General features: G+C 39.1%; 1 protein-coding gene across 5 annotated transcripts in view; it reads right to left on the bottom strand.

The window, feature by feature from the left end:
• Positions 1-426: 426 nt before the first annotated feature.
• Positions 427-27168, bottom strand: part of ZNF366 (zinc finger protein 366) — a 40314-nt gene continuing 13572 nt past the window's right edge. For 3 of the 5 annotated variants that reach the window (XM_006124296.4, XM_075932244.1, XM_075932245.1), the window contains 5 exons: positions 19225-19348; positions 14407-15719; positions 12064-12255; positions 3278-3452; positions 427-1124 (listed from right to left, as the gene is read on the bottom strand). In XM_006124296.4, the coding sequence (XP_006124358.2) occupies positions 592-1124; positions 3278-3452; positions 12064-12255; positions 14407-15708 (2202 nt within the window). In that variant the 5' untranslated portion in view covers positions 15709-15719; positions 19225-19348 and the 3' untranslated portion in view covers positions 427-591. The remainder of the gene's footprint in view (positions 1125-3277; positions 3453-12063; positions 12256-14406; positions 15720-19224; positions 19349-27168) is intronic. The other 2 variants (XM_006124295.4, XM_006124297.4) reach the window with 1 other exon arrangement.

A 27168-nucleotide genomic window follows, 5' to 3' on the forward strand; every position in this document is an offset into this window, starting at 1 on the left:
TGTTGCTTATCTGACAAAACATTAGAGTTTCATCTTATTTGGTTTCCTATTTCCCACTGTAAACAGATGCAGTAAAGCAGTCATTTGCAAAACTCAAAACCTCTTGGTTGTGTTAATTCTGCTATCAATGACGGTATTCTCATGCATGCATATCTAACAATATTTCTGCAAATGCTGGAAAACATTTAGCATCTTCTTGAAACCTGCAGAAATAAGTGTTCTTATATATTCTTTAGTCAACTTATACCTCAAACACTACAGTACACTGCTTTTTGATAACTAGAAATTGTGAATATGTAGGTATTGTCCTAAATAAAGGAAATAAAACCTCTTTACCCATTCTATTGTCTGCCTATATATGAAATGAATATATATGAAAATGATGTCTATCAGAGAAGAATAAAGCAGTCAAATTACACCAGGAAATGAAATATTCTATATTTTTATCTTAAAATTATCTGTATTCATTTGGCTCGTTCATCCTGAAAAACGTTTACAAGCTGCCAATTTTTTGCAATAACTATTCATTTTAACAACCATGAATGAGTTGCCTGGTTCTCAGTTTCCAAGTGTAACTTAAAAGTTGTCAATTTAGATGCCTATAAGCATTGCTTGTTTTTCCATTTTCCTTTCCAGTAATTCTTTTAAACTGTTCTTCCTGTGTTTGAAGTATAGGTAATCAGAGAGAGAATGGCTGAGTCTGGCCTGTTCAAAGGGTCTAAAGTTCAGGCATTCCTTGTTATTTGCAAAGTCTCTCTCCTCTTGGCTCTCTTTGTCTTGATTTCCTTTCTCCTTCTCCAGTCCTCCTTCTCTCAACATTTCCTCCTTCTCATCACAGTAGGACTCTTTGAAATCTTTCACCACGTAGTCTGATTTGCTAGACAGATTTCGGGGCATATACAGCTTGTTGTTTTCATGATGGTACATGACAGGACTGTACTGCTCTGCTTCATAGCAGTTGTCTTCCTCTTCCTCCTGACCTGAGCTTCCCTTGGCACTCTCACCATCAGAATGAAATGAAATTCCTTTTCCTTGGCTTTTCTGGGAAAGGTCAAAAGGCTCTTCCTGTTCCAAGTTTCTCAAGACACCTGTTTGGGACAGTGTAATTCTTCCTCTTCCAAAACCTTATGGTGGTTTAAAAAAAGGTTACAATTTATACATAAGTTTATTTAATGCTGTCTTTTTAGTCAAACCATGGTTTGGGTTTGGATTTTTTTTTAAAATGCAATTTGTGTAAGATGGGGTCAGACTGTTTAAATATTCTGCCCTTACAAAGTATATCCTTCATCCATTTAGCTCCAAACATTTAATAAACATTAGTCTCTTGGCACCGCAAGAGTTAACATAGAAAAAGCATTATTGTATCCTTTTATAGATAATTAAACTGAAGCATAAAATAGATTATTGGACTTATCAATGAGTCACACAAATAGGGACAAAAACCTATAGTCATGAACTCTAGTTGACTACTTTTGCTACTAGATTTACACACTTCTTCCCTGTTTATATTTTTACATATATCTGATCATCTACAGCACCACCAAAGCTTTAATTTCTGCCCATTCAAGGTGAGGTAAAAAGGTATAAAAACCTGTTAATACATTCTATGGGTGCTCTGCTTCCAAAGCAATACTATTAAAATGGTAGCCCTGATCATTTCTAAATAGTTTGCTGTTCCTCAGTTAATTTAGTTTGACCTTCCTCAGCTAATGGTACTGAAAAGCCTGCTATGTATCATTCAGCGTTTCTGCTAAGTTACTAGGGAAATAATCAGATGACATTTTTGAATGGTCTTACAGAATCTTTCCTTTCATAACAATACTCATACAGGTCTTGTCTCGAGCGTCTGCTCTGTGTGTTTCCCTTCTGCTTGTTTGAAAACAGAAGTGAGCCCAGACAATAACCTCAGATTCCAAAACCCTCCAACTGTGAGGAAACTCAAATCAGGAGTCTGACTTCACAGTTTGGCCCCATCTCTGGTTTTAAAAATCATTAAGTGAAATCCTGTCCCCATTGAAGTCAATAGCAAAACTCCCATTAACTTCAGTGGGGCAAGTATTTCTACCACTGGTTCTATTTACTCCATAACTGGCAATGACATCTACAGAATGTATGCAGTCTCATTGTCGCAGTGGTCAGAGACAAACATAGGGAAGTGTGCGTGTGTGAACCCTGCACGGTAAATATCAGGTCATTTAAACTTCTACATGTTAGGATCCACCTCTGTTTCATTTTAATGTTTTTTAAATGTTATTAAAATTATGCACTGCAGGCTGTAGGAATCCCAGCAATTATTAAAAACACACCAACAAATCCCATCTAGCACAAAACAGTCAATTATCAAGAAAATCTAACTTTGTAAAATCTCTTTGCCATCCGGATTCCCAAATGAAACCTCATGCCCAACTATCTCAACTCTTCTGAAAAGCAAAGCCCATTTAATCAAACAGGCAGCATATTCTTCACAAGTCAACAACAGTTGATTCATCAAACCAAAATGGGGAATAAATATCAATGGCGTATGCCCTACTGGAGAAATTGCTCCTTGTAACTGGAGGGAGCTCTAGTTTGAGCTCCTATCCTGATCTCTGTCTCTCATCATGCCTTATTGACCCACTTATCTCTCAAGTGGGAAAATTCCAGACTATTTTGGGCTTTACAGGTCACACCTGACATTTTGGAAGTCAGTCAGTAGGAACATGGGGCACTGGAGTTCCCACATGTGATATGGCAGATCTTGTTGCAGTGTCTTGTACCAGCTACAAGTTTCCAAAAGGATGTAGGGTGTTAAAACAGCTGGGAATTCCGCCAAATGAAGTTGCAATTCTTACTCAAAAATAATAAATTACACCTGCAATCAGGAGGGTCAGTATAATCTCTATGCTATGTCCTCCAATTGCTTCTTCAACCCACCATGATCATCTTGGTCTTATGAGGACTAAAACTCTTAAACTCCCTTCCATGGCCCAAACTAATCAGTAAAACTGAAACTCTACTGCACTACCTGGACTTGATAAGATGGAGATCCAAGGAAGTTCATCTACTGTGCAGTGACAGAGATTGAGGAACAGTGACAGATAATGTTTAGAAAACATTGATATGGTTCAATAAACCTCTCTTACATTGCAACATAATCTCCTAGCAATGTGAAGTTTAGTAATTTCCAGTATCAAAAGCAGAGGAAACAACTATCTTTTGAGATCTGTCACTGTGCCCTTTACAGTGTCATTGTGTGCATTCAAACCACTGCAAGAACAACCTTCTTGCTAGTTATTACCTTGAGAATGAAATCCTCTTTCCATGACCCCGTGTTTGACTTTCATGTGTCTGGTGAGGTTTCCCTTCAAGGTGAATTTACTGGGACAATAGAGACACTTGAATGGTTTGCTGTCGGAATGCAAGTGCATGTGTCCCATTAAATTGTGCATTCTGTTAAATTCCTTTCCGCACAGCTGTCAAGAACAATGGAAATTAAAATGATTTATTTTGTAGATGCACCTATAAGGCGAGCACTTTAAAGGTAAATACAATTTCCCCTTGAGATAAGAATGTACTGTAGCCCAGACAGCTTCTGCCAGGAACTTCATTTTATCATTCCAAATTGTGTCCAAAGAACAAAAACAAACTGTCAGTATAGTGCTGGGGCTTATTCTATCCAAATACATACATACATACATACATAGCTAAGCAAACACTTTGGGTTGTTTAATGTTGTAAGAATCTAAATAAAGAGCCCTTCAGAATCAGAGAAAGCCCATAAAATGGGCATAAGAGGCTCAGCTCTATAAGCCTAGTCAAGGCTCAGGACAGACTTTGCCAGGCTAGGAGAGGCTGGCTCCAGGCCCCCAGAAGGCAACAGGCCTCAGGTAGAAGATGTGGGGCTAAAGGCCCCAGCCAGCCCTTCAGTGTCACCGGGTGTGCACTGCTCAAAGCTCTGGTGGACATTTAAAGGGGCCTGGGCCTAGTTCTATATCTTTTAGCTTTAAATAAATCACAACTTCAAAATCCTGTTCATAGGGTTGCCAGATGGTTTAACAAAAAATACCGAACACCCCTCAAACAAACAAAAAAAAAGAGTGGGGGGGGGGGAATTCTGTTGGGGGGAAAAAAAGGAGGAGACCAAAGTTGTTAAGCAAAAAAAAACCCGGGGGAGACCAAAGTTAAGGGGAAAAAAGGGCGCTGCGCCTTTAAACGGCCCCACACTCCTCACTCCTCCACCCCCGCCAGATGCGGCAGGGGAAAATTGTCCCCGCCGGGCTTCCATCCAAGGGAAACAGGAAATGCCGGACATTTCACATGTCCGGTATTTTCTGGGTTTTTTTTTACCGGATGGGGGGACCCGAATACCGAACTGTCCAGGCGAAAACCGGACACCTGGCAACCCTGCCTGTTCAGTCAGGCCATATACTTTCTGCTGTTTAAATCTAGACCTTAATACCATGCCAAGAAGGAACATGGAAAACTTCTGATGAAAGATCAGACAGGTAAAAGGTATTAATGAAGTAGTGTATAGCTTCCCTATCCATGCACTTCTAATGACAGAAGTATTTAGCAGAAAGATAGGAAAAGCAAATTCTCCCTCCCCCACATCCTCTTGATTCTTCTCTGATCCTCTCCTTTTCTGTGTACTAGCTTCTGTTTTTTATGCCTGTGATGAGTAAGCTGAAGTTCAGACAGTCTTGTGGCTGCAACAATGACTCAGGTTTTCCTGGAGCACATTAATTCCAACACTAGCCATTGATCCAGCAGGTTTCCCTTTGATGAAACAATATGTTGGGTTTTTGTTTTTGTTCCTAGATGTCTCCTTTCATTGCCCTATAAACAAAATGTGTTCTCAAACACACAGGGTAAAAGTCGAATTAAGCTATGCAACTTCAGCTACGTCTATTGTGTAGCTTAAGTCAAAATAGCTTAATTTGCCTTTCAGCACTGTCGACACAACAGGAAGTCAAAGGAAGAACACTCTTCCTTCGACTTCCCTTACTCCTCATGAAAGGAGGATTAACATATGTCAGAGTAAGAAGTCCTCCAGCTTGACATTATTTGAAATAAATGCTTGTAGTATAGATGTGCATTATGTTATTTTGGAATAACACCAGTTATTCTGAAATAATGCTGCTATGTAGATATACAAACAGATATTTGTTAACCCTGTTATGGACTTCTGAACTTCCAATTCCTGATAAGGATGTAACAAGTAACTTCATTTCTTCCTTTCATATTGATGTCTCCCTCAGTCAGGAAAGTTTCCAGCAGACGTAGAACCCACTGCATACTGTACATTTGAACTCCTTTTTGGAAAAATTTTAATCAAAGTCTCTTCCCAGTTGAACTGATTAATCTGCATCTTCATATTATATGAGCCCAGGGGCTCCCTAGCTAAATACAGTACTTTCTATATGGATTTAAACTAGAAACCTTGGTTTCATTTGAATTCTGATTTAGATATTTCACATTATTTTGGGGAATTTACTATACTATTGTTTGAGGGATGATTCAAATTTGTTACACTGTCTACCAGACTATCTGCTGTTGTGGGGAAAGTTTAAAATTGTGGGCTGATCTTGGGTGGACTATCCCCCTCTTTTTTCTGCACTAGAACTGCTTCCCATTTTCCTCTGAGAAAAGTTAACTGAACTATTAAAAACTGCATGATATCTGAGTATTCTTTTCAAATCTACAATAGAATTGAATGAATACTGAAAAATATCTGAAAATAGTCACTTGCATTTTTAAATGATTTGCTTCCTCTGTGTTAGTCCTTGTTTTGTCTTCTGCAAATATGCCAGCGAGTTTATTGGCAAAAGTGCTCACAGAAAAAAACCCAGTTTTAATAAAAGTTTTAGAATAGTCTCAGAAAATGAATTATTAATTTGTAATTTCACACAGGACACTAGATTCTAAGTATTACTCATCCAATTAGGAAATAGGACTCTATGTCCTAAGCTTCCAAGGAAAGATAACAAATCTGGCAGCTTATATTTCAAATTTTCATGATTAAATATCTGCAATGAATAGGCTGTACTCCATTTATAGGTCAAGAATTATTTGTAGAAATTGTGACAAAATCATTTCAGATATATCCATTCAAGAATTATAAACTGTTCATAGGCAACTTAGTTCCTGCTTCTGAAATCTTGTTTCATCAGTTGAATAGTTGCCCACTTTTTGATCACCTCTATTTACAGCAGACAGTATACTAAAATAATAACACAGCAGATTTCACCATGACCTGGATCCTTTGCATCCTCAGATTGCTGTCTGATACTTTTTAATATCATTTTTTGCTAATCTTTTGTGGTGGTAGCAACTGCAGCAATTGATTTATCATAATCTGTGTAATTATATACAACTACAGGATCAAACTCTGTTCTCCGTTCTCATTCAGTAATAAATCCCTATTGAAATCAGTGCCTCAGAAAGCATCCAGGGGGAAAGAGAGGCAAAGAAGTGTTGATTAGCATAGAGGACTGCTGATAGGGAATTGGGGAAAGGGGAGACAGGAGGGAAGTGGGCAGCATCCAGAGCCTTGGGCCCTTTACATTGGCACCAAGTCACAGGTGGTGTGTTTCTGATGACACAGAATGTTTGGGTGAGGGAGACTTGCCTCATCCCCACCCCTACCACTTGAGGCCATGCTCCTTCTCTAACTAGTCTCCTTCCCACCTTACCCAGGGCCCAGGCAAGTCTATCCTCAGCCCTGTTAACATAGTAAAATCCATGAAGGACAATAGCTGCTCTTAATAGCAGCTGGAACAGCCCATGATATAGCAATGATTCTCTGAATTTAACAGATATTTTTTAGCCTGAGAACATTTGTTGTTCACATTCTGGCTAATCTGTTGCTCAGACTGGAGGATTTTTGTACCTATCTTCTAAAATACTAACCAAAGAAATGCAAGTAACACATCAGTCTGAATAATTAAAGTAGTTAATTCGTCTAGGAGTCTTTATAAGGTTTATAAAAACAAGTTCTGCAAGAGTCTTTTTAGTCAGCCGTACATATTGTTGGTTCTTTTTCTCTGGAGGAAACAAAATGGGTCTGATTCTCTGGACAAAGAGGACAGAGTTTCCATTTCCCTGAATCATTCACAGTCTAAGGAATGGAATAAAGCTAAATTTGCTCCTGACCCTAAAACCACTTTTCACTAGAGCTGAAGAATGTAATTGGAAACTGAATCCCTTGATGGCAGGGGGGAAGTGATGCCAAGGGAAAATCCGCGAGGGAGATGTTACAGGACAATAAAACAAAGGAAATAAAATTATATCTATTAGGAGAGTGGCTGGCAGGGAAGGGCACGATTACAGGGTGAACTGGACCTCTGTGGGGTTTTGGGCTCAGTTCCACCCTTTGCCAGATTCTGCCTACCTTCCAACTGAAGGGGAATACGTTCCAGGGTCACATGGCAGAAGATTGTGACTCAGGCTATGTTTACACTACCAGGTTATTTTGAAATAAGTTATTTTGAAATAACTCCCAAAATAACTATTTTGAAATAGCATGTCCACACTACAGGGAAGCCTCGAATTTAGTCCGAGGCAGGATCTCTTAATGTGGACACACTATCTTGATTTAGAACCCATGGAAGCATTGGGAAGTAATTATTTGAATGACTCTGGGGAATAGTTATTTTGAAATAGCAGCAGCTGAGCATCCACATTAACTCTATTTTGAAACAGCAATTTTGAAATAAGTGTTATTTCTCTTAGAATGAGGGGTTATTATTTCAAAATAACAAACCCTTTATTTTGAAAGAATTTCAAAATAATGGGCTAGCTGTGTGGATGCTCACCTTGTTATTTCAAAATAACTGTAGTGTAGTCATGCTCTCAGAGTCAGGTCTATGGGCATATAAAAGCAGCCTGAGTTTAGAGAACAGGACAAAGAAAAGAAGGCAGCAGAGAAGCTCTCCGTAAGTCCCAGTCAAACAGACTGGGAGCAGAGCCTGCTGAGAGCCAGCTAGGAAAGCTGGAAGCCAATCTGTTGGAATGTAGTGCTTCCCAGGCAGTGGCCTAGAGCTGTGCGAACTACAGGGAGCAGACAGTCTCCTGTGAGAGATTCCAGGTCAGGTGAAACAATGTAGTTTACATGTGGAGCTCATTGTTAAACTGGTTTAGTTGTGAGAAATAAAACTGACAAAAACGAATTGAACTCCTATAACTATTGAGAGTCTTTTGACATACTGGCCAGTGAATTGTCCCACTGACTTACTCAAAATTTTGTAGCAAAATGCCTGTAAGCTGAGCCATTTGCTCATGCCATGAAGTAACCCCATAGCACAAAGCACCATGTTCCAGAGTCTCGGTATTAGACTCTGTCAAGCATTTTATGAGTCTTTAAAAATTTTCTACAGTATGAATTCATTTCCATTACCTACTGATTTGAAACCATGCTCTTGGATATAATAGGAAACCTTGGGACACACTAGCGTCCTTGTGGGCAGTCTTGGAAGAGAAGCAAAGAATGGAATGAGCATGAATAAAACTCTTACTCCAAGACCAAGGCTACCAAGTGTACTTGGTATTACTGAGGAAAATACCAAAGTATTCTTTAGTAAAGATTCAATGGTTATTGATTTCACTGCCAATGGCAAACCTCTTATTAATTTCAGGAGAAGCAATCTTCCCATCTTATTGTAGCAACAGAACATCATTGGAAGCAACTGGTACTGAATACTGTAGTATTTTTTGTTAATAAGGAAGCATAGACTTTGTTTTTTAAAAGCTGAAAGGATCTTCACTCTTCAGAGAGTGAGCCAAATGAGATTACAAGCTGTAGCTGGGTGAGGAAACACAAGGCACAAGAATTTTCTACTCCCTAACATCAGATAGTCTGTGTGTGGCTGTGATTAGACATATAGGAAAGCCATGTGTTTTCTTTTGCTATGAGAAAAAAAGCCTCAAAAATTGCAGCCTGCAGTGAGGCAGAAAGGCCACTGCTGTGCTGTCCTTCCCTTACATTCTTCTTCTATTTTTTTTTCCTCATAAGAAGGGTGTTCCTTTCCTCACAGAGAGAGAGGGAGAGGGAGAAAGACTGTAAATTGTCCAAAAGGACCGTGAGAAAACAGGAAGCTTTGAAAAGTACAAGAGAAAGCAAGATGAAATCTATTTGCAGGCGGTTCCCTGGGGACATGTGAGCCATTGTTAAGCAGGCAGTTCATACAGCTATATCCTTCCTTCTGCTGAGGAGGAACGGGGTGCCAAAAGGCTGCTATCTGGTCATTGCCTTAACCCTCTGAATACCATCCAAAAAGTCTTGACTAATCCAAATTTCCTTTGGGGATTCTACCAGAGAGGCAATGGATAACCCTGAGCTAGGGGCCCTGGCATTCCCCTTTCTTACAGCAGTTCAATTCCTTTTTGACTTCAGAGACATTACTTCTACCAGTGTAGTAGTGGGAAGAATGTGGCCCACAATGCTTACTTGTTTTTGTTCTGAAAGGCAATGTTGGGTAGAGATGGGGAGGAAAACAGGTGTTCCTCTGAAGCTTTTGCTGCTAGCTGAAAAACATGTCGCTTGCTACTCTGGTTTGTTCTGAATCAGAACAAAAGACTGAAATTTTTTAAATTACCCATTGACAAATTTTTAAACATTTGTCATTTGGTACCATCGAAACATTGTTTTAATAAGGTGAAGTGTTTTGTTTTGATAATATGGCAACAATATGACATATTAAATACAATATGCTTTGATGTTAAATAACATTGTAATAAAATGAAATCATTGTAATATTATATAAAAGTATGAACAAGCAGATCTGAAACAATAAAGTCAAAACAAAACATTTCAGCATTATTTAAACAAAACAAGAAAGTTGAAATAATTTGTTTTGATTTTTTTCCATTTAAAAATTAATTGATATAATTATTTTCCCATTAAACATTTTGATTTTGACTAAAGTGCATTTTCCAACAGAAAACTATTTCATTGAAAATTTTGTGATTAGCTCTACCTTTCATTTCCTTTAAGAACAGGTCTCATTTCAGACTCTTGAATGAAGAATTCAAAGATTGCATCCAGATCAAACTCCAGGGCTATATCTTCAATGCCAGTTTTTCTGGCAGAAAATATGCTAATGAGAAATTCATTAGCATAAGTTGTGATCTCATTAGCATATTTTCCGTCATGTCTTTTTGCGCAAAAAGAAGCAGTGTGGATGGGGGGGTGGTTTGTGCAAAAACCCCATTTTGCACAAGATCCTTATGCCTGTGAGGCTACATCTACACAGCTTCCCGCTTCCGCAAAAGCCTATGCAAATGAAGTGTGGATTAGCATATTCCCTTGCTTCATTTGCATAAGTAATTAGGAGCTGGTTTTGCTCAAGAGGTTTTTGTGCAAAAAGGCACCATCTACACAGGGGTGGCCCGTGAGCCTACGCGAGCCAGGCAGCTGCCTAGGGCGCCGCTGGCCTGGGCGCCCCATGGTGACATCACAGCCATTGACAGCCGTGCAGGCAGGGGAGCCAATTGCACCAGCCCACCTAGGGTGCCAGCTGCTGCAGCCAGCCTCGGGCTGCTCCTGCATCTACACAGTGCCTTTTTGCATAAAAACCCCCTCTTGCACAAGAGCAGTTCTTCCTGAAAAATCAAGGAAGAACAGCTCTTGCGCAAGAGAGGGGTTTTGCACAAAAAGGCACTGTGTAGATGCAGAAACGGCTCCTAATTACTTGCACAAAAATGGCTCCTAATTACTTATGCAAATGAAGTGCGGCAATATGCTAATCCACACTTCATTTGCATAGGCTTTTTCAGAAGAGGGAAGCTATGTAGACGTAGCCTGACAGGCATAAGGATCTTGCCGAAAACAGGGTCTTTGCACAAAAAAAGAGTCCACACTGTTTCTTTTTGTGCAAAAACCCCTTGCACAAAACAAAACAGCAGAAAATATGTTAATGAGATCACAACTTATGCTAATTAGTCCCTCATTACCATATTTTCTGCCAGAAGAACTGGCAGTGAAGACGAAGCCCAGGAGTTTATGCAGAAACTGGAAAACATAATGCTCTGTAAGTATTTATACTGCATTCAGTTCCTTTGTGCTTAAAGGATACCCAAATGAGACTGAAACATACAAATTTGGGCATTATAAGCAAAAGATATATTATTGAGCCATGTTGTCAGTTAAAAGAAGTAATACATATAAGAAATGAAAATGGTGATTATACAGGTCAGCCTTAAGCAGGAAAACAAACTTGAATAACTTCTTCCCTATGATAAAAAATTGAAAAACAACAAATAGTCTAGCACCTTAAAGACTAACAAAACATATAGATGGTATCATGAGCTTTTGCTGGTACAACCCACTTCTTCAGATGGTTGTAAATCAGAACCCCAAATCCAAATGCCTCCAAACTTGAAGTTCAGATCAAGATGTGCTTTACATCCATTTAATTTTCTGTGTGCTATCTTGAGGGAGGTAGCAATCCTGCCTAAGATGAACCTATGCTATTTGGTTGTCATCACAAAAGGCAAACAAGTATTTTTCAGAAGGCTGGGATACTAATGTCCTGGCCAAATTTCAGTTTGGAGGCAATTATATTTGACCTATTCAAAATGTTTTTGTAGTTCTGTTTTGCTACAGTGTACCTCATGTCTTGCACCAGCTATAGTGTAGGATTATGGAGCATTGTTAATGGCATTTCTGTGACTCCCCAGGTCAATGTATTTTAATAGGTACATCAATTTATTGAGCACTTTTATCTAGCATATTTCATTCTAAAGAAGAAATGTCAGCTATTTTTATTATCATTATCAGATCAGCAACTACCTTTAGTACTCACTAAGGAAAAAAATACAGCTTCAAGATTAAGGATACTGAAAATATTTAAGGTGGGAAATAAAAAAAAATCTGTAATTTTTCCTGCCCCTGTTTTGGATTTTTTATTTGCACTGAAACTACTTTGATTAAGAAAAGAAACTAAAGAATTATTCTGAAAAGTGAATTTAAATTAGCATATAATATTATTTTAGGTATTGCTTTTCCAATTGCATCCTACCACTCTTAATGAAATCTCGGGAGCATTCACTAATACTGTGCCTCTGCAACTCATGAGAAAGTCTTACCTTGCATTTAAAGGGCTTGACATCAGAGTGGACAATCATATGTGCCTTCAGAGTCTGTTTCTGCACAAAGCTCTTGAAGCACAGGTGACACTGGTAGGCTCTGATATTGGTGTGGATCAACACATGTCTCTTCATGTTGGCTAGCAGAGTGAACTCCCGGCCACAGATCCTACATTTATGCTCTTTTACACCCTTATGGAAACAGAAAGTCAGAAAACTGAATAGATGTGACTGTTTCAGTCATTTATTTTCAAAGCTGTTATATGAATATATATTCAAGCAGTGCTAATAAACCAATGAATAAGTTCAATTCTTGTTAACATCACCCTGCTGAAGTGGTAGCTATTTGGATACTTTTGTTTTCTTCTGGTCAATTTATGTAAGATTTTGTAAGGGGAAAGAGAAACCATAAAATGTCTATATGACAGAACAATATAAATAGGAGTGAGGAATAGCAAGTGGCACTTCCCTCAGTAAGTTTTACAGAGCAGTCATATCAGGCTATTCGGCCTCCCCTTTCAAACTCCGTTTAGATAATAATTTTGCACTTCTATAGTGCTTTCATCCAAAGATCACATAGCACTTTATGAACATTAATATAGGGGAGCATGTTCTTCATTTTACAAATGGGGGAAAACCAAGACACGGGGAAGTGAAATCACTTTCCCAAGTTCCACTGAAAGTCTATGGGAGAGCCATTAAACTGATTTTCTTACTGACTACAAGAGCATCATATGATTTTATTAGTGATGAGAAATTATTATATAACACTGTGGAAAAAATTGTCTAGCTCCTTTCAGAAAATGGGTCTTAGCAGCCTGTGGCATAGGAGCTTTTGAAAATTTTACCCTGTATTAATATCATTAGGACATCCAAATGACAAACCCAGTGGTAAAATTCTACTGCTCTACTAGTAGCTTACCTACCAATTGCATGTATGCCAATACCAAGTCAACCATTTATAAACTTAAGTGAGACCTAAAATAACTTTCCAACATCTGATAACTAGGAGCCTGGAACAATCCCTGTTGAAGTCAGTGGTAGGAGTTTGACTTCAATGGGTGTTGGATTTAGCCTTAAGGAACAAGAAAGAGTCTGTCTCTATTTTGAGGAAAAATATTTTAAAATTACCTGCTCAATTTTTTGTAAGGAGCAAAAAGTCATGCAATTAAAGCAATAATACCAGTGGCACTGGGCATTACTGACCATCTGTGGGCATAAAACATTAACTGTGGATACAAATAATAGCTTTAAGATCTAACAGACCGTTAGAAGCTAAGGACTCTTCCATTGTGCTCACAACTGATCACACTTGATTAATTATGGGCAAGAAGGTGTTGCATTTTTTATTGCAAGTTTGTATTAGACTTTTAGCTAAGTTTAAAATTACAGAGTAAATCCAAAGAAGAGTTGGTCCTACAGAAGAGGAAATGGGAAGAAAAAGAGAAAAGAAAATACTGACTATGTACCGGTAGTTGTCTAAAAAATTAGCTTATAATACTTAAATTTTGCAATGTTCTGTGTTCTTAGTGTTTTAATTTTAAACATTAACCCAAATTAGACCACTGGTGGGGGGAGAAGACCCAAATCTGAATCCAATTGTTCATAAAACATGTGGATGTGTTTGTTAGTTTATCAACATTAGTTAAAATACAATTTGATTGTTAGATTAAAATTGATCCTTACCATAGGTTTGTGATATACTGAGAATTCTGATTGCAGATGTTACGCATCACACTGAAAACTCTTTTCTGTTCATTCCAGATTATACACCTGATCCAAAACCTATTGATGCCAGTGCAAAGACTCCCACTTATGTCAAAGGGCTTTGGATCAGATCCCTTTTTGTACAGCTCCAGTCACTTGTTTTTCTAGGTTACTTCTAGGATAAGGTGGTAGAGGTTGGGATGGTTTTTCTAACTGTAGTACAGAAGCCGTTTACACAAAATCTAACAAGGAGTAGTAAATTTTCTTGTCTATACATGGTTAAAAAAATTTGTTTAAATTTCACTGCTAAAGACCATTATACAAAACTATGGTTTTCATGAAGATAAAAACTAAACTAATGTGGAGAATGTGTATTTAAATTTGGGGAGTAATACAAGCAACTTGAGTGAACTCCTGGCTATGATGAGATTTCTTTTTTCTTGCACTGAATTTCTTAAGACTAGAGATCATTTCTGTTAATGGCCGTACTATTCTTGTTGTTTTTGCATAAAATTCAAATCCATACAAGGGCCTGTAGATATCAGTTCTTTTGGAGCATGTAAGTTGGATTTTAATGGTGCAAAGGCTTTGTGTTGGCCTTCAAGATCAGGGCAAATTTACACATTAGTGACTTACCTTGTGGGTTAAGGAGTGTTGCTTGAGATGGTGGGGCTGAACAAACTCCATGCCACATTCAGTACATATGTATGGACGGATATCTTTGTGCTTCATCATGTGGTTTTGCAGCTGGCTTGGGTACTGGAAAGTTTTATCACATTCTGTGCAATTGTATTGTATAGGACCTCGATGGGTTGTTAAGTGTCTCTTCAGCTGGGCCAGGGTTGGAAAGTCAAGACCACACTCCACACAAATATTCTCTCTGCCACTCTCATGCTTAGTCTCGTGGGCTTTCAGCTCACTTGGATAGGCAAAACCTCTGCCACAAATCCTACAGTTGTAGGGTTTGATGTCACTGTGTTGCATCATATGTCTCTTCAGATGACTGGTTTGGGTGAAAGCCTTGTGACACACCTGGCACTTATGTGGTCGAGTGCCCTGGTGTGTCAACATATGAGTGTGTAAGTGACTCAGCTGCTTGAAAAGTTTCCCACACCGAGTGCAAGCATGAGGTTTGATGCCACTGTGTCCCAAGATGTGGGTGACCAGATTGTACTTGGAAGTGTAGGACTTTTCACACATTGGGCATTGCCATCGTTTTTGTTCTCCCCCTACATCGACATAATAGCTGTCATCAATCTGGAGGTTGACATCTACTCTTTCCACCTTCTGTTTATTGTCACCACTTTCGCTCAGCTCAGTCCTCCTGAATGCTGGCTCCAAGGGTCTTTTCAGTTGGAAGGAATTCCTGAAATGAAAGTTTGGGGGTATAATAAAAGGAAACATCAGGCCAGGGTGAACTTTCGGGTAATAGGAGTAAGGAGTCTGCACAAATGCAGGAGTGTTGGGCCACATCATGTTGGGCTTTACTTGTTCTTGTTTAATGGGCTTGGCTCCAAAGTGCTCCAGACTTCTGTAGAACTGAAAACCAATGTTACACAGATCAATCATTTGGGAGCTGTACTTGGGCTGTGTGGGTTGTTGATACATCAAAGGAAAACTTGGAGAGCATATGTTGTTGTCTTCAGAGCTGTGTGATGGTGATGTGGGATCGCCTGTGCAGATAGCATGAGGCATTTTTGTGGGCATGCTTTTGCGTTTTCGGGACCCTCCTTCTAAGGATCCATGAAAGGGTTCTATATCTCCAAGTGAAGGACTGTACTGGAACTGTGCAAGCTGTGCCCTGAATTCTTCACTTAGTGGTGCAGTTCTGTGAGACTTTACATCGGGGTCCATTGACTGCAGGCAGGGTGATGTGTGTGTTTTGTCCACATTAAAACATATATCCTCATTTTTCATCGTATTTAATTCCTTCTGCATTGTTTGCCTTCCTTAAAAAAAAAAACAAAAACAAAAAACCAAAACTTTAATTTCTTCTCATGTTCTTTTAAGGCCTTTGTTTTATTTTGTGGTTCATTTATAAAACAGTCTCATGACCAAATAAGTTACCAATTAACTTCTCTTATACAAAATCTGTAAGTGGAAACAAAGAAGCTTTGACCTTTCTATGCTAGAAATTAGTGCTTTAAATCAAGCTCAGATCAAACATTTGTTTATGATCTAATGGTAATGTACTTGAATACACTGTTCAGCATATATTTATTCTAATACCACTGTGTAATTCAGCTAAATCAATTATAGGCCAAATCTTGTCTTTGAATGTGCACGCACAGGCACCAGAGTTTGGCTCTGTAACTAAAAGATACAACAATACAAATTATGATGCATATATTGTAGTATGGTTGTGACAAAAAAATTCAAAGCCAAAACATCTGAAGTTCAAACTTCTTTATATCATTAACTTGTGCTGCTGTTGAGAAAACAATGGCAAAGTGAGTTTAGAACACTCTGTACCATCAGCTTCCATGCTAGATTTCCTGGTTCTTGAAAAGTGATGATAAACATTGTACGTGTGGCTAGGGACTGAGAGACATTTGGGGTTTTTTTAAGCTAAAATCTTGAATGGAATTAATGTGGGCAATATTTTTTACTTTACCTAAATCAGTTAGGTAAGTATATAGTGTTTAAACAAAGAAAACATATTTAACCGAGTTAAATAATATCAAACACGCCTTTAGCTTTCCAGAGCAACTGAGAACCTGAGATTGCCAGCTCTTTTTTGATAACATTTCACTGCCTTTTCATGCAATAAAGTCATTAAGCAAAATTCCAAAATCTACATGCAAATTTTATGCTATTAACTCAAGTAGGAATTTAGCCTGTGTAACAGAGTAAAATATTGAGGACTTCAGAATTTGGCATATGTAATCCCAGTGATCTAATTTGAATATTTAAATTAGACCACTGAGATTTCATATTGACCCTATAATAATACATATTTTTTTGGTGTACTACTGTCTGTCCAGGATGAGGCGGGGGAAAAAAGATAAATTTTTTGCTTTGCCATCTATGAGATGCTGAGGCTGAGCAAGTGAATTTGTTGATTGCTATTAATAACCCCATTTTTGGGAGATGTGGAGATGCTAAAGAAGCTCCATTTACTTTATCTGGAATCTCCAATTTGGAGAAATTTGCTTCTAAAAATAGATGAAAGAACATCTACATGGCCCTAGATAATGTGTAGAGAGCTGACAACATCTTAAAGACTTGGTCACAAGCATGTCACCTTAATGTTTTTAGGATGTACAAAAGTAAAATCTGAAGAGTTCTGGAACAATCTCTGAGACACTACTGGACACAAAGGGCACCCAGGAGATAAAACTGATAAAACAAGAATCTTCACTGGTGAGAATAGAACTAATGGGAAAGCCTCAGTGTGTGAAGGGTTTAACTAGAACAGTGGTCTCCAATCTTTTTAACCACAAGATCACTTTTTCAGTTTAAGTGCAATATAAGAGCTACCTCAAATCCAAATACCTTTCCCCTGCTTCCTTCCTGTGCCTTCTTTGAGGCCCCACCCCTGTTCCGCCCTTTCTCTGAGGCCTCAGCCTGCTCACCCCATTCACCTTCCTCCCCCATCCTCACTCACTTTCACCAGGCTGGGGTTGGGGTTCAGGCTCTGGTCTTGGGCCAAGGGGTTTGGTGTGTTAGAGGGGCTCTGTGCTTAGCCCAGGATGCGGGATTGGGGTCTAGAAGGGGTTTCAGGGTACAAGCTCTGGAAAGGAGTTTGGGTGCAGGAGGACTCATATCTGGGGCAGGAGGTTGGGTGTAGGAGAAGCTTCATGACTGGAACAGGGATTCAGGAAGCAGGCTCTGGATGGGCACCACTTAACTGAGACAGCTTCTGGGTGGTGGAGTAGTGGGGTTAAGGCAGGCTTCCCCCTGCCTGCCCTTGCACCACTCCTGAAAGCAGCTGGCATTTACAGCAATGGCTCGATGGCACCATGTGCTGCCCCTTGTCTACAGGCATTGAGCCCACAGCTTCTACTGGCCACGGTTCCCCATTACTGATCAATGGTAACTGCAAGAGTGGTGTCTGCAGGAAAGGACAGCACGTGGAGACCTCCTGCTCTGCCTTTCTCAGAGGCTGCAGGGACATGCCAGCCACTTCCAGGAGCAGCAATTACCACAGGGATAATTACTCCAGCCACGACAGGGTAGGCATTTTAGAACTCACTACCCAAAGAATGAAGTGTAAGAGGGAAACGAAAATTATGAAATGCACAGACCAGTCGAAAACCAAAAATAACCCACTTTGCAAGCAGTAAAAGAAGAAACAACAACCCCCCACAGTATGTATTGGGTCAGATGATGAGAGTGAAGAGCAGAGTGTATTTGTGAGAATGACAGACACACACACAGTGTGTGAGTGTGACAGATTTATTTTGCCAAGCTCCCTCCATTCCCTTCTCTCTGTGTGGAGATAGGGTACATAAGTGAGGGGAAGGAGGGACACCCTGACATCAGCGCCCTGCCTCTTCTCCCTCCCATACCCTGCACAGCAAGCAGGAGGCTTCCAGGGGGACAGCTCCAAGACAGTGTGTGGAGGGGCAACTGAAGTGCCAGTGCTTGATAGTTTCCTGTCCAAACCAATCAGGATCACCTGTCAGGGCTCTGAGATCTATTGGTAGATCCTCATCTACTGGTAAGTGACCACTGAACTAGAGGAATAAGTTCTGGGGCATCGAGAATTACAGTTAGTAAAATAGAATAGTAATAGCAGAATGTAATGCTCTAGCCTGAAAAACTCTAAGACAGGGAGTAAAGGACTGTTATCAGCTAGACCTGAATTCGCACCCTAATCTAGTCCCTCTTTCATGACCACACATTGGGTTGGTTTATAAAAAATGGGAAATTCTTTCGGATCCAAGAGGGACGTAGATGACTCCCTCTCCCTCCATTGGTGGGTGGGGGAGGGGAGAGGAAGTCTGGCATATTTAAACTATTCGAAGTTATTCTAAACGTATGTAATTTCAATTGGAAATACATCTGCCTCAAAATGTAAATTTTCCCTAAACATTGTGGGCTCAACTTTCCATTGTCCTGTTCCTTGTATAGTCATTTACATGGGTCCAAAGTTGGTTAAACATTAAAGAAGTGAAAGGCAGTGGCAAATCAGATCTTGCTGACAGCATTGTAATGCTATCAAGAATCTATCAAAGCTACTGTAATTAAGTGCTTTTTGCTGTTGTCTGATGCTGCCGGCTTCTCTCAGCTTTCATTACCTTCATTTGTGTTGGGGATTTCAAACCATCCTGAGACGGAAATAGTGACAGAGGTTATCACTATATTTGAGAGTCTCTTCCTTGAAGTAGAAGAGGCATTACTGAAGAGGAATCATTTTATTGCTCAACAAGAGCATAGTCACTTTCACAAAAAGCTTATGTCATATTATCCTATAATGGATTATCATATAAATCATTGGCTCAGGTATACCTGGGAAAGAGGACGTTCAATTATTCAGGAATCAGCATTAACACAGAAGCTGGGTGCAGGTAGACTGAGGTGAAGGAATACAATAGCATCTAAGGGCTCCAAATCAGGTTCTGTGACTCAGGCTCTGTTCAAACATAATGAGACACCCCTGTCAATAAATCTACATTTTGCTATGGATCATCTTGCCATTTCTGGCTTGTTATTATAGTTTTGTCAAATCTTATACTATGGAAAGCAAACGTTTTTGTTGTTCAAGACGAGGGACAAATGTGGGGTTTGCACCTACTGCTCCTGAAGTCAATAGCAAGTATCCCATTAATTTAATGGGAGCATGACCTGCTCCTTGGTCATCATCTCATTCCATGAAAGATTGCTAACCCTTCCAATAGAAGGGATTGCAGCCTGATAACAAATGTAAGGATTAATTCCTTTAAAGATGAAAGGTGTAGTCTCTTCTGCTTTAAATAACTTTGCTAGAAGACACAATGTTACCATCAAATAGAATATTTCCTCATTACTTTACTTTATTTCTCTTTAGAAGATCCATGACTCTGGAGTCAGGTCCCTCTTTTATTCTCAGAAACTTAAAGACATTTTATATCACCCTCATTTTAAGTATTTTATAGGTGTCTATCATTTAATATGTAATCACAGCTGATTTCCTTTAATCACTTTTCACCTAAATATTTGTGCTGTATGCATAATGATATTCAATAAACTTTAGAAATTATTTTAGACTTAAGCCTAGATAATGAGCATTTATCTGAGCTATCTAAGCTTCTTGAGTCTGAAAACTCAATCTGGAAATCTCACCAAGCCAGAATTTTTCATGCTATCTTTAAACTTTCAGGTGCCTAAACACATATGAAGACACACCAGAGCTTTAAAAAAGGTTCTGTTTCAGTTGGGATCTAGAAATAGGTGGAGAGTTTCAAGAGATTCTTTTTTTCCCAAATGGTCTGCCCATCACTTATGGAGTAGGTTTCAGAGAGATAGCCATATTAGTCTTTTTCAACTTTTTACTAATGGAGGACAAGCTTATGTCTCACTAATTTCCATTTTTAATTTCTATACATGAGTATATTGGAGTATGATATACTAACTACAAAAAAGGAACTACATAAAGTAATCCCAACTGTGTTGGGAAAGCTGTTGCGGCATTTCCAGAACAAAATTTCTGTACTGCTATTTATAAGTAATGTTGTTATTGAATTAACTTCCTTGAAAGAGGAAAAGAGTTTTTAACACAGAAAATGAATCACCTCTTATTTTCTCATTTCCAAGCATATTTCCCTAGAAGAAAAAAACCTAAACTTGTACATCTATCATACTACTCACGGTACCAGCATACATAACTTTAGAATCCCTTCAATCCTGATCTTATTGAAGTATATGGCAAAATTCCTTAAATGGAAGCCATCACCAATTATTAGAAGAGGCAGAAAGGCACCAGTATAAATGTGAGTGATCCAAACAGCTTAGACCAGTGGTGGCCAACCCATTCTGGGCAAAGAGCCAAGATATCAGTGGATCCAGTGAGGGGCAAAGTTGTCAAGCAAAAAAAAAAAAAAAAAGGGACTGCTCCCTTTTCCCCCTTTAAAAGGAACCCCAGTTGCATTTGGTTGAGGAAAAAAAATAAAAATAAAGCTCTGTCCCTTTAAGAAAATACATTTAAAGGCTTTTTGACCACATCAGGCTCCCGCCAGCTGACGCCATCTTTAATTCTCCATCTTTAATGGCCGCGTTGGATGGCTCCCCTGCCCAGATCGGAGGAGAGGGCCATTTTTGGGAGTGCAGGGGTGGCTTTACAAGCCATTGGGGGAGGTTTCACGAGCCGCACCCTGAGGGAGAAGAGTGCTCATTAGCCATGGGTTGGACACAGCTGGCTTAGACTATAATTACTCCCCTGCTACCACTACTACAGAACAGAGATGATGATAATAGAAATGAGACTTGAATGAGTGAGAACTGAAAAAAGGTTACTATTTGTTCCCTTTAAGATAGGAAACCCAGACTAGTTGGATGTGACAGTGGAGCTTGGCTTGAGGATCGGGAAACAAGCATGAAATTTAGGCAAGTGTGGAAAATATAAAGGTGGTAGATTTGGGCATAGCTCCTGTGAGTTAATAAGAACTATGTTCTTAAACAACCACGTGTGATTCAAACACACAGATGAATGGATCATGTCAATTCAGTCCTGTTTTCCCTATGAAATACTGATGCTGGAATTTGGAAGGAAAGAATTAATTGTAACTGCCTTTCTTTACTGTTTGATTACTTCATTCTGTCTATATTATGGTGAGGGCCAATTGACCAATAAAATAACTACTATACTCCTTCACTCCAGATGAGCTATGAAAGCTTTGCAAATCTCAGAACATTTGCAAGCAGTCATTTTGATGACCCAGTTATCACTGACCCAGTAGGTTTCATGGGCCTTTACATAACTTGCCCCTAAGTTTTGTTTGGGCCAAACTCTGAATTTCTAATATAGTTTTTATTCATTTATTGTTTGGGCAAATTTTCCATTGACCTCAGGATTCAACTGATTAGACATTTGTAGAAGAACCATTTGGCCATTCAGGTCAATGTAGAATTGTTGCCTACAGAATATTGTCAATATTTTGCAGAGTACAATTTGAATCAGTGCAAGTCTTAAAATTATTTATACAAATGTGAATTTGTATATTGCCATTAGCTATGAACTTTCATTTAATTGATGTGAATTAATTTGCAAAGCTCTGCCTGAGCTACAGGTTGAATCTCTCTGGTCCAGCAACATCCATGGTCTGGCATGGGGGTGGCCAAGTTTCCTGCAGTCCCATAAGGTTTCTTTACAGCCACCAGTCCTGGATCTCAGTGTTCTGTGCTGTAATTTAGCTCTAATTTACCCCTAAATGTCTTCCAAGATCCCAGTAAGCAGTGGAAGTGTTAGTAATGCTGCTAGACAAAATAGACCTCCTGCGGTTCGGCAAATTCTCTAATTCGGCACTGGTCAGGTCCTGAGGGTGCCAAATTAGAGAGGTTCAACCTATACATATCTGATCTCTCACATTTCCCACTTCTCTTTTGCTTTAGCAACAATGACCTTTTAATTTCCTTCTTTCACTCCTACCTTCATGCTGCTTCCTATTCATGGAGTAACCTCTCGTTCCCTGTGTACCTCTCTTCACCTTTCTCCCAAGGACTGTGTTCTTCTGTCAAGTCCACAATTGGAAAAAAATGGCAATAATAAAGGGACATTGAGTAAATAAGGTAACTCTTTCCTCTGATTCTCCCAGTGTGCCTTGGCTCTCTTATTTGTTCTGTGGTCTGTGTCAGACAGGAAGCCATATTAGAATGACTAGATGATCACAACAGTTCCTTCTGACCTTAAAATATGAATCATCTATACTGTAAACTCTTTGGGGCAGGGACTATCTTGATATATTTTAGACCAGGTCCAACATATTTTCAGTGCTTAACTAATGAGAATAATTTCAAGCTTTGATTTTTAGCATTTCTCACTGCATGTGTTGCTCAATACTTGTCTGTTTTCATAATTCCTCACACTCATTTAGGCCTACTATTTATTTTATTTCTGCTGTACGCTTGAGTGAGCTGTAGTAAGCAGAATTAGGTGTGAGGCAGAGAATTCAATTCAGATCCAGATCTGAACTTCTCTAAAATCTGAGGATGTTCTCATCTGGTGTGCTGTAACTTTGTAAATTTCATGTATTTAGTATTTCTCCTCATTCTTTATTTTTTCCCCTATTCATGTCTGTCCCTCAATGTATGAGAAAATAAAGGTTCTCTTTGTACCTAACTGTGGAGGTGACTCATTTTAGTGTTTGGTACCCAAATGCCAGATTGTCAATTCATTGTTCTTTGTCATCCATTTGGAGCACAAACCTGTAAAAAATGATGGGTTTCAGATATGGGTTTCAGATATGCCACTCACATGGAGCTGCAGAGGATAAGGAGCAATTGTAGCTCCAGTTCCCCAGTCCTCTTTCTCATATCTCAGATCTTCTTGCTGCTGCCAGAACACTCCCCTTACCTTTTATGCCAGCTGCTCTCTTTCTCTTTCACCCTAATGTCACATTATTTCATATGTGGGGATGATACAGCAGGGTGCATTTTCCATCTATGCTCTCTGCAATAACCACATGTGCTTGCAAACACATGAATATGGAAAATTGACGGAGTGAAGCCCAGTTCATCCCTAAAACACGTGTGTTAGGAATCTGCACCATGTGGACTGAATCTAGAAGAGAGATGTTTAATATTGAACAAAAGTGTGGGTAGGGGTAGGAAACTCCTCCTGAAAAGCCATTGGACATAAAGATATGTTAGGGAGTCACAAAATGGGAGATGTTGGGGAATGTAAGGGCAGAGTTGAGAAATGTAAACTTTCTGGAGTTTTAATAAATATCTTCTTTTAGTACCAACTGCCCTTTCTCTCTCTCTCTTTCATACACATACACACATACATACACTCACACTCCTTTGTCTACAGTGAGGTCTATGGGACTTGAGCAACAGCTTAAATTTAAACATGCTTAAGTGCTTTGTTGAAGAGGAGTGCTTTCATGATTTCAGCCTTGGTGTTTTTGCCAAATTATGGATATCTTTAAGATGCAAGACAGGGGCTCACCTTCGCAACTTTATTTCTCTTCCCTTTTTTATTTGCTGCTGTTAATGGCATTGGAATTGGAAACATATAAACAGTTGCTCATGAACATGATCTGGAATGATTTGAAATCAGGAAGTGGACAGGATCAGGTTTTTCTCCCTGCATGAACATGATACTGTTGAGAGGTTTGTTGTCTTTTCACTTCTCCCTGGGAAATTACCTTCATGTGCTGATTTAGGGTTGCAGGATAAAACTTCTTCTTTCCAGCAAGAAACATTTCTCATCAGAATTTATGCTGTAAAGTGGAACTGACGACTTGTCAGCTCTTTTATAGCGTGATCCAAAGTTCATTAAAGTCAATGGAAAGACTCTCCATGACTTCAGTGGGCTCTGGGTCAGATCCTTAATGATTTCCCATGTAATTTGTCAGAAGGCTGGTTCTTCATAGGTAACTTTTTCTTTGGAAATTCACTTGATTTGCTGTGATTTAGCTTTAACAGATAGCATTCTTGACATGTCACTTAACCATGCTAACCACTTTTATATGCAGAAGATTACAAAAAATTGGAGACTCTTCAGTTATATGCATAAGCAATTAACTGAAACTTTTCTGAAGGATTTGAACAGGTTAGCATGATACACTAAACCAGCTACAATAGAAACATGTGGTTTTCATTTATAGTTCTATGCAATTAAGTAATGGTTTCTTGGGTTACATAACACAGTACTTAATACTTTATTCCATGTTAGTTTCACTGGATCTGTTTTCTGCACATGCCTGACTCAATTCAGGCTTGGTGTGTATGTTTTTAAGTTATTTTTCAGGCTCTCTGAGTTATCTCCACAGTCTGAGCTTCCCACAGCAGCACAGCTGCATTTGTCTTGCGTGTGAAAATGAGACAGGCCTCTTTTAGTCAAACTGAAAAGCAGACCAGTTTTCATCACTCAGCCACATCTCTGTTGTTTCACTGCACCTTTAAACATAGTTGTTTTATGTCAAAGCCGCCCCCCCCCCCCCCAAGGTTGGGAAATAGTCTATTTGCACACTCTGGCTATACAGATAGTTAAGCTTCTTAGTCATTTTGGGCATTCATGTCCATTATTTGCCTTTCTTACCATTCAGACAGATATTTGCTAACAACATTTTGAAGAGTACATTTATTTTTCTATAGCAGGAATTAAAAAAAAATCTTCTCCTAAAATAAATCAACGTACCGTTATTTTCAGGGCTCGACAAATAATTCAATCCACTTGCCTGTGGCGAGTAGATTGCAACATGGAAGAGCCGGGTTCGGGCGATCTGCACATGTGCAGATTGCTGGACAGCACGGCTGGCGAGCGGGGCTCGCCACGGTTCAGCGAGCCCTGATTATTTTCACACATATTTTAAAGAATTATTAAAGATTATTCTCACAGATGCAAATCTAGAGTAACTCTGTTCTCTTCACTGTCAAGAATTCAGACAATCTATGGGTGGAAACATTATTATGGTATAATTTGGTTTTGGGTGCTGCTAGCAAGTATATGCACAGAAAATTGTTTAGTTGTATTGCTGGGTGTGCTTATGGCTTATGTTTCAACACTGCTTTTTTCCTCTTTTATTCCCCAGCTGTTTTTTCCTGGTCTATACTGAAGTTCCTTTCCTCCAGAGATGAACAGCTAGCTTGCCCTTAATTTGACAGACTGATTCATTATCATTTCTATTATACTTTTTACATTGTTTCCCAAGGAAACTAGATATAGGACTCTGTGTGGGATAGCTTCACAGTGCTGTGGGCTACTATGTAAAGCTTACACTTGGCCTTTGAAATGTTCCTATCCCTAATGCTCCTCCTAATATTCCTCTATCCCTTACAGGGGAGATCATTAACTGACCATCTCCAGCCACTTTAATGTGTCAGTGATATGAAGTGGCCTTTTAATTCAGTTTAGGGCCTCTGCTGGAGATGTAATATAACTGACAGCAAAATTTGGTCCATTATAAATATCAAATTTTGCTGTCAGTTATATTATATCCATTAGGTGTAACTGATGTCTACACTACGAGAAGTTATTTCAACTTACTGTCAAAATAATGTTGAGCTGGAGGATTTCTTACTTGGATTCCTATAGCCCTCATTTTGAAAGGAGTAAGGGAAGTTAGAGGATGACTGCTCTTTCTTCGACTTCCTGCTGTGTAGACAGTATCAAAAGCTGAAATAAGCTATTTCAACTAAAGCCATGCAATTGACATAGCTAAGGTTGCGTATCTTATTTCAGCTTTAGCCCTGCTATGTAGACATGCTCTTAGACTTAGTAGACTGCTCTTAGACTGCACCATTATTTCGGAATAACTAGTGTTATTCCAAAATAATAATGCAAGCATCTACACAGCAATTCCATTATTTCAAAATAATATCGAAATAACGGGTGGCTTATTCCAACTTCTGTAAACCTCATTCCACGCGGAATAACTTCTTTTCCGAAATAGCTATTTTGAAATAGCTGCAGTGTGGATACTCTACTGCTGCTATTTCGAAATAGCTCCCTACCAAGGCCATTTTAGGTAATTTCTACCCTGTGCTTCCTGGGGCTCTAAATTGAGATAACACATTCACATTAGGGGAGCCTGCCTTGGACTAATTTTGAGACTTCCCTGTACAGTGGAGGCTCTGTTTCAAAATAAGCTATTTTGGAATATATCTTCCAGAATAGCTTATTCCAAAATAACATGCAGTGTAGACGTGCCCTTAATGCAAGCATCTACGTAGCAGTTCTCTATTTCAAAATAACACTAGTTCTGAAATAACAGTGCAGTGTAGACTCACCCTAATATAGCTGTAATTGAGGACATTTCTGGGCTTTGAGATCAAGTTATGATCTGATGTCAAAAAGATACATTTCTTCAGACTTTTATATAAAAATCATAACAGTATTCGTGTCAAAATCTGGAACAAGAAGTTTGTCACCACCTTTATGGAATGTATAAAATAGTTTTGAAAATCACAGCTTATGATTTCAACTCACCGCTCATCTCATTCCATCCTTATTTCTTGCCTACTTCCACATCTATCGTTGCAATTGAAAACATCACATTTTTGGCACCAGAGCCACTGTACATACCAAACAGTTTTCTTTTGGAATATTAGCAATTTTCAAAAAGTAAAGGAGCCCTGCAGAGAGTCCAGAATGAGAAACTAACCTTTGCAAACTCTTCTGTGTTAGGACTTTGTTGCAAAAGTGAACTTTTCATTGCTTTCAAAGGGATTCAGTTTGGCTTGGCCTTCCTTCCCACCATAGTTCCACTCCTGTTACTATCTCATAGAAGGCCATCATGTGGCCTGGTCACC

Source organism: Pelodiscus sinensis, chromosome 6, assembly GCF_049634645.1.
Source record: "Pelodiscus sinensis isolate JC-2024 chromosome 6, ASM4963464v1, whole genome shotgun sequence".
Classification (NCBI taxonomy): Eukaryota; Metazoa; Chordata; order Testudines; family Trionychidae; genus Pelodiscus; species Pelodiscus sinensis.